The 7,625-nt window shown below is 59.9% G+C and overlaps 1 protein-coding gene across 4 annotated transcripts; it reads left to right on the top strand.

Moving 5' to 3' along the window:
- Positions 1-404: 404 nt before the first annotated feature.
- On the top strand, positions 405-7,458 carry EFEMP2 (EGF containing fibulin extracellular matrix protein 2). 4 transcript variants are annotated; one of them, XM_032489854.1, is made up of 12 exons: positions 405-811; positions 1,282-1,341; positions 1,649-1,766; positions 1,992-2,040; positions 2,685-2,891; positions 3,496-3,618; positions 3,899-4,015; positions 4,161-4,280; positions 5,492-5,611; positions 5,698-5,824; positions 6,071-6,266; positions 7,152-7,458. In XM_032489854.1, exons 3-12 carry the CDS (start codon positions 1,656-1,658, stop codon positions 7,311-7,313), a joined length of 1,332 nt encoding a protein of 443 aa, XP_032345745.1. In that variant the 5' UTR covers positions 405-811; positions 1,282-1,341; positions 1,649-1,655; the 3' UTR covers positions 7,314-7,458. The 4 variants fall into 4 exon arrangements, with proteins under 4 accessions (XP_032345745.1, XP_032345743.1, XP_032345742.1 ...); XM_032489851.1 differs by lacking the exon at positions 405-811 and having other exon boundaries at positions 1,159-1,341; XM_032489852.1 differs by lacking the exons at positions 405-811; positions 1,649-1,766 and having other exon boundaries at positions 933-1,341; positions 2,645-2,891.
- The last annotated feature ends 167 nt before the right edge of the window (positions 7,459-7,625 follow it).

The raw sequence follows: 7,625 nt of genomic DNA, 5'->3' as shown, positions 1-7,625 counted from the left end.
TCTTTTTGCTTTTAAGTAACTATTATTAGCCTCGCCCTAACCTGGGGTGGGGGGAATGGTGGAAGGATTTGGGAGTGGGGGAGGCGCTTTCCAGTTCACCCTGAACCCGGAAGGCTCACTTCAGGACCCACCCGAATGTCCTCTGCTCTGCATACCCCCTACCCCGGCCAGAGGGGCTAAAGGGCGATCGTGAGGATAAACTGGGGTGGGAGAAGGAACTAAGGGCTCTGTAGTTCCCACACGCTGTTTGCCTCCAGGCAAGGGATCCCTGGACACGCGTCCCTTTCCCGTCTGGCCCCGCCCTGAGACGTGTGCAGGGCGAGACCCCGCCCCTTCCTGGGAGCCAGCTCCGCCCAAACTCCTCCTCTTGAGGCGCTCCCTTGGCCTCGGAGAGGAGGCAGAAACCCGGCCGCAGAGGAGTGGGGGGTGTTGAAGGGGTGGGAATGCCGGTGGGAGATGGCCAGGAAGGCGGTGGCACAGGACCCTGGCGTCCTGCACTCCCTAGTTCGGCCCTGCCTGCCTTCTCTGGGGCTTCCATTCATTCTGGGCGAAAAGTGAACTGCCGCCCCCTCCCCAGACTGATGTAGCCTCGCGGACTGAGGGCTCGGCTCAGAGGAGGCTGTCCTGGAGTGAAGGGACCACCTGGCTGAAGAAAGTCCTGGGGATGGAGGGGAGAATGGGACAGAGATGGACAGAGTGTATAGTCTCAGGGCAAGGGTCTGGGGACCCGGGACGATTTAGTATTTCCAGACTGTCTGAGGGCCCAGAGTAACGTTCCGGAGGGCTCAGAGTGAGGATCTGGAAGTCCCAGGTGGGGTCTGGTTGCCCAGGATGACATTCGGGGAGGCTCAGGAAGTCTGGAGGCCCCGGCATTAAGATGTGGGTGCACAGGATGGAATTCTTGGGGCGCAGATTAGGTAGGGTCTGGGAGCGAAGAATGACATATTGGGATGTGCAAAGTGAGGGCCTAGAGGCTCCCTAGTGAGTCTGGGGTCTGGCATCAGGGCCAATGCCCCCAGGATCGAGCACAAGGGGACCCTGGCCCTGGGCCGGGAGGCGGCTCCGGGCGGCGCCGCGGGGGACCGGGTGGGGGCCTGCGGCCGGCCGGGGGCGGAGAAGCGGGGGGTCGGGGTCCCTCCCCCTGGCGCGGGCTCAGGAATCCACCGAGGGGCGGGCGGAGGCGCCGGGGTGGGCCGCGCCGCGGCGGGCGGGCGGGCGGGGGGCGCTTCCTGGGGCCGCGCGTCCAGGGAGCTGCGCCGTCCGCCTGTCCGTCTGCCGCAGGCACTGCCGGAGCCAACCGAGCCGCCGGAGCCGCGGGCCGCCGGGCCGTCGCGGGCCCAAGTGAGTGGCCGTCTGCGGGGGGAGCGGGAGAGCCAGAGTCTCGGCCGAGTCGGCGTCAGCAAGGAGCCGAGAGGCCCGTGCTCCTCGGGCCGAGCCGCCGGGGGACGGGGCGGGGGCGGGGCGGCCCCGGGCGAGTGGGCCTCGAACCCCGGCCTGCGTGAGGAGTCGGCCCTCGGCCCTGGGAGGCTCCGGGGCCCCAAGCTTGGTCCTGGGCGGGAGGCAGCTGGGGCCAGGGCTCTGAATGCTGGTACAAGGAATGGGGGGTGCCGTGACAGAGGCGCCCTGACCCCAGCCTATCACCTCCCAGCCCCAGGATGCTCCCCTTCGCCTCCTGCCTCCCCGGGTCTCTACTGCTCTGGGCGCTGCTGCTGTTGCTCTTGGGGGCAGCGTCTCCCCAGGATTCCGAGGAGCCCGACAGCTACACGGTGGGGGACTGTGGGGCCACTGGCCTGGGCTGGGCTGGGCAGGGACACAGAAACCAGGATCCTGGGGTGGCTGCTGTTGGGGAAGACTCTCCCCTTCCCTAGTGGAGCAGCTGGGGCCGTTGTTTGGAGCAGGCTGGGAGGGTGACCAGGCTTGGGCCCTGGTCTTGGCCTGGTCAGCTATAAGGGACTGGGGGTGACTACTGGCCACTTCTGGTCCCCTTGTAGGAATGCACAGATGGCTATGAGTGGGACCCCGACAGCCAGCACTGCCGGGGTGAGTATGCTTGGACTGACCCACCTCTACGAACCAGGAAGAGGATTGCAACCCCAGCTCCAAGAGCCGTTGCGGGTGCCCAGTGGCCTGTCCCCTGCCCAGCTCTGCCTGGCCCTGGCCAGCTCTGGTTCTCAGGGGGCCAGCTCAGCTAGGGGTGGAGAAGCCAATAGGCCCCTCCCTCTCAGAGAAACCAGGACACCGTGCCAGCACCCCCATGCTCCCCACCCCCACCCCAGGAGTCTAGAGACAACAGGGCGCTGCCCAGAGGACTGGATCCTGGACATCTCCTCTAATCACTCTCCCACCTAGCTTTGTCCCATCACCATCTGGGAGGGCAGTGTCTGGGGTGGGTGGGTAAGGAGGCCTGCACATCACTCTTGGGCTGAGTCAGGGTCAGGGCTTTGGGGAGGGATAGAGACCCTTTTGGGGGCAAGAGAAGGGGGGTGACTGTGCAAACAGCCACCCCACCATCAGCCCCTGGCAGGCCCTCAGAAGTGGTCCTGGGCAGCCTTAGCTCATTGAATAGAGAGGGAAGCCCTGCCCGGGTCACACAGCTTAGAGAAGGCTGAGCTGGGCTCCTGCCTCCCACCCCCTCCACGGCCAGCCAAGGAGACTGGCTGTGCCCAGCAGGCCCCTCTCTGCAGATGTCAATGAGTGCCTGACCATCCCTGAGGCCTGCAAGGGGGAAATGAAATGTATCAACCACTATGGGGGCTACTTGTGCCTGCCCCGCTCGGCTGCTGTCATCAATGACCTGCATAGCGAGGGACCACCACCACCAGTGCCCCCTGTTGAACACCCCAACCCCTGCCTACCAGGCTATGAGCCCGACGAGCAAGAGAGCTGTGTGGGTGAGTGAGGGTCACCCTGGCACTGAGGCTGCCAATCCTTCTACAAAGCACCTGTCATTGCATCTTAAACACTCAGACCTCATGTTCCTCCTATGCTCAAAAGCCTCTTCAGGGCCTCTGGGATAACATCCATACCCTTGTTCAGATCTTCCTTTGGTGTGGGGCCTGCCACAGGTGGCCCCAGTTACTGTCCCACTGCTCAGCCAACCTCCATGGCCCTCCCCTTGATGGCTGCAGATGCATGCAAAATCTCTTGCCTCTCAGCCTCTGCCCCTGCCCCTTCCTGGTCTGCGTCCCACCCCTGGGTGCCACAGGCCTTGGAGGAAGGCCCTGGAATCATGCTCCTGGGAGTACAGGCAGGACCTTATTTCCTATGCTTTCCTGGGATGGGGTCTCTCAGGGTAGGGGTGCCTTTCTCATTGGCTCCAGGCTGGTGGACTGTTATTTGTGCTGTTGGGAGGGTCCACATGTTCCTGTTTTGGGGTGTCAGTCACCCACACACCTATGTGAGTGGTACCCGACCTGTGTCCTCCCACATTGAGGTATCTGTCACGTTGGGTGGTACGTGGGCTCCCAGGTCGGGGCTGAGTGGTGTCTCCTGCAGACGTGGATGAGTGCGCCCAGGCCCTGCATGACTGCCGCCCCAGCCAGGATTGCCATAACCTGCCTGGCTCCTACCAATGTACCTGTCCCGACGGCTACCGCAAGATTGGACCCGAATGTGTGGGTGAGTCTCAGGAGTGGCCTCTCTAGTCTCTGCTCTGTGCCCCTGGCTTGTCTCTTGCCCTAGCACCTGAGCCCCATTCCAACCTACCCTGAGGCTTCACCCCAGTCCCCTGCCACCTGTGCCTTACTGTCACCAAAGGCCTATATGCATGCATGTGTGAGTCCTGGCTGACCCAGCCCAGACCAGGCCCCCAGACACAGGCAAGACTATGGGTGGTAAGGCCAGCTTGGGCCTCACCTGACTTCTGTCCTCTGCGGTCCTTCCCCTGCCTCCATCCCAGATATTGATGAGTGCCGCTACCGCTACTGCCAGCACCGCTGCGTGAACCTGCCTGGCTCCTTTCGCTGCCAGTGCGAACCAGGCTTCCAGCTGGGGCCCAACAACCGCTCCTGTGTGGGTGAGGCTGGGCTGGGCCAGGATCCTGGATCCTGGGCACGGTGAGGTGGGGTGGGGGAGCTCCCTTCCTGACCAGCCCAGATGAAGCAGGACTCTGGGCTGCTCCTTGGCTTTCACCCCTCCCCCGTTTTTCCCGGCACCCCTAGACGTGAACGAATGTGACATGGGGGCTCCCTGTGAGCAGCGCTGCTTCAACTCCTATGGGACCTTCCTGTGTCGCTGCCACCAGGGCTATGAGCTGCACCGGGATGGCTTCTCCTGCAGTGGTGAGAGCTCCGTCTCTGCCCTATGTTCCTCCACTGGTCCCCCAGGCCCTTCCGCCATGCTGTGCCTCCTGCCACACGGTTGTCCATTTGATGTCTCTGCACCCGTGTGCCTCCTGTGTACTCAGCCCCAGCTGGTTGCAGGGCGGCTGCAGAGCTGCCCACCAGAACTCCCAGCCTGGTGGGGGAGGCACACAGGGGAGCAGCAGTTTAGGTCCCCGCTGAAGCGCAATAGGGAGACCGAGTGAAGATGTCAGTGCCCCTCTCCCTGGGAATCAGGCTGACCTGCATTTGAGTCCTGGACTAGGGCAAGTCACTCTTCTCTGTGAGTCCACTTCTTCTGTAAGATGGGTTGTCTTGAGGATTAAGTGGGAAAATGACAACAGACAAGCTTTATTAAGCCCCAAGCAGCAATGCTGTAAAGTGAATTAGCATTTACTGAGAGCCTGCCCTGTGCAGCGCGCACCCCTTACATACTTGGCTTCATTTAATCCTGCCAACGGTCCTAAGAGGTAAGAATGAGTTTTTCCTCCTCTGCAAATTGACGTTAATACCTCCCTCAAGTTTTGTTGGGAGGGTCCCAAAACATAAAGTACTTCAGTGAAGAGAGGTTAAGTGACTTGCCCAAGGCCACACACAACACAGTTGACATGACATTCCATGTCAACCGGCCACCTACTCTGTTTCTGTTATGCTTCATGCTTTGCTCCGTAGTCTGGCCCTTCTGGTACCGGGGTCGGTGCCGGGTATCTTAAGGGGCAGAGAGGAAAACCTGGCTCCCTCCTGTGCTGCTCACAGTCCACGGGAGGTGACTGTGTACTTGGACTGACTGTAGTTGCAGGAATTGGGCAAATTATTGAAAACCAGAGCAGGCAGGGACACCTTAAGGCACATCCAGTCTAATTCACTCATTTTATTGACAGGAAAATTGAGGTTCCCCAAACTCAGTCAGTAGGATTTGCAGCCAAACCTCTAGATTCCCAATGATCTCACTTATATGGTCTTACAGTCCTGGGGCAGAGAGATCTGTGAGCTGGGCAGTCTGGGCAGACCGTCCTTGAATCCTCTTTCCCTTACTGAGTTTTGCAGGGCTTGTCTCATGTGGCTCTGTCCTCCTACGTTGAGCCTAATCTGGGGCTGGGCTGTCTCAATGAGCGTGTGTGGGACTGAACTGGGAGGCCTGCCCGCCAGTCCTCATCCCCACTCACCCTCAGATATTGATGAGTGCAGCTACTCCAGTTACCTCTGCCAGTACCGCTGTGTCAACGAGCCAGGCCGCTTCTCCTGTCACTGCCCACAGGGCTACCAGCTGCTGGCCACGCGCCTGTGCCAAGGTACAGCTTGCCCACGTGGAGCCGGCAGGGTGGTGTCAGGGGCTGGTGGCCCAATAGCCCTGTTCCAGCCCCTCTCCCCTGGGCAGACATTGACGAGTGTGAGTCGGGTGTGCACCAGTGCTCTGAGGCCCAAACCTGTGTCAACTTCCATGGGGGCTACCGCTGCGTCGACACCAACCGTTGTGTGGAGCCCTACGTCCAGGTGTCCGACAAGTGAGTCAACTCGACGCCAGGCCATGGCAGAAACTATAACTCCCAGAGAGTTCTGCAGCTGGCAGGCGCCTCTTAGGGCTGGCGAGTGTTCCAAGGGTTGATGGGTGTTGTAGTCCTTCATGATTAAATGATGCAAGCTGTTACAGGAAGAGTGGGAGGATCCCTTTGGGATCCCTAATTTTGGGGGTGGGCCAAGTTTGATAGATGGCTAGGACCTCATTCGTATCCCCATCTTGGGGCCTCCAGTCGCTGCCTCTGTCCAGCCTCCAACCCACTGTGCCGGGAGCAGCCTTCATCCATCGTGCACCGCTACATGAGCATCACCTCAGAGCGGAGTGTACCTGCCGACGTGTTCCAGATCCAAGCAACCTCCGTCTACCCTGGCGCCTACAATGCCTTTCAGATCCGTGCTGGAAACTCACAGGGGGACTTCTACATTAGGGTAAGGCTTTCCCCAATCCCACCCCTCAACTGACATGTAAAATCCCAAACTGAATTCCAGGAAACCTTAAGTAGGAGTCTCAACTATGCCACCATGCCCCACCTCTTCTCTCAAAGCCCTGCCCCTGGGGTGGGCCGAACTTCTGTAGAAAGGTAGGGGTATCCTAAATTCCCTTGGTAGAAACTACAGACGGTTAAATGCAATTCTAGCAAAACACTTGGACACCAGGGTTTGAGTCCCTGTACTGGTCTGTGCATCTGGCTTCAAATGCTTCACCCTTAAACAAAGGACTAGCATAAGAGGCCTTGGGAGGTAGCAGGTATCATGGTCTGGGAAGGGCGAGCAAGCAGAGCCGGGTCTTGGAGAGAAACGCAGCAGGGGTTGGTGCAGGGGCCTGGGGCCTGAGAATCCAGCTCTCTGCTGGTAGAGCTGTTAGGAAGGAAGGGTCCAGATGTGACTCACAGTAAGATGGGTGCTAGGGTTTGTCTGGTATCAGTGCTAGTTTTCTCTTCCTGAAATTGAGTGCTCTGAATGTGAGCCTGCCTGCTTCAGGTTACCAAAGGCCCCACCACTCCCAAGAGCCTCACAATTGGCTTTGAATCATCAGTTGACCATGGTTAGACAATAGAAGAACTAGCTGGAAAGGGTGGGAAGAGCACCAGTGGGATATTTCTGAGGGCAGGAGCCTGGGTGCAGGAGATACTGAGGGAGTCACAGAGCTGGATGAGAGCCTGAGGTCACAGGCTGGCCAGGGCTCTCTCTACTTCTCTCTCTACTGGTTGTGGGTACAAGACTTGGGGTGGGGAGGTGATGCTGGGGTGGGGTTCTGGTGCATAGGCTGACACAATCTACATGTCTGCTCCCCGCCCCAACTGTACCCTGCAGCAAATCAACAATGTCAGCGCCATGCTGGTCCTCGCTCGGCCTGTGACAGGCCCCCGGGAGTACGTGCTGGACCTCGAGATGGTCACCATGAACTCCCTCATGAGCTACCGGGCCAGCTCTGTACTGAGACTCACCGTCTTCGTGGGGGCCTACACCTTCTGAGGAGTGGGTGGGGGAGCCCTCAGGGAGGGGGTGGTTCCCTGTAGCCGAGGAGCCTGGGGCTCAGGGATGACTGGGTTCTGCTAAAAGGGAAGATGCTGTTGTGAAGGGTAGAGAGAGAAAGGCAATAAAGGGGACAAAGAAGGAGTCCTGATGGCTGAGGGGGGTGGGTCACACTGCAGTAAAGCCCAGGGTGAAGAAAGGCCAGGTTCATGGGAGGTGGCCCAAGTCCACCTAAAGGGGGTTGTCTCCTCCCAGGCTCAGGGGCCCTGTTGACAGGAGCTGGGAGCTGCATCCCCAAGGCTGGGACTGGCC

Source organism: Camelus ferus, chromosome 10 (genome assembly GCF_009834535.1).
Source record: "Camelus ferus isolate YT-003-E chromosome 10, BCGSAC_Cfer_1.0, whole genome shotgun sequence".
NCBI classification, from domain to species: domain Eukaryota; kingdom Metazoa; phylum Chordata; class Mammalia; order Artiodactyla; family Camelidae; genus Camelus; species Camelus ferus.
Note: the sequence above shows the minus strand (reverse complement) of the source record. Positions and strands in the feature narration are given on the sequence as shown.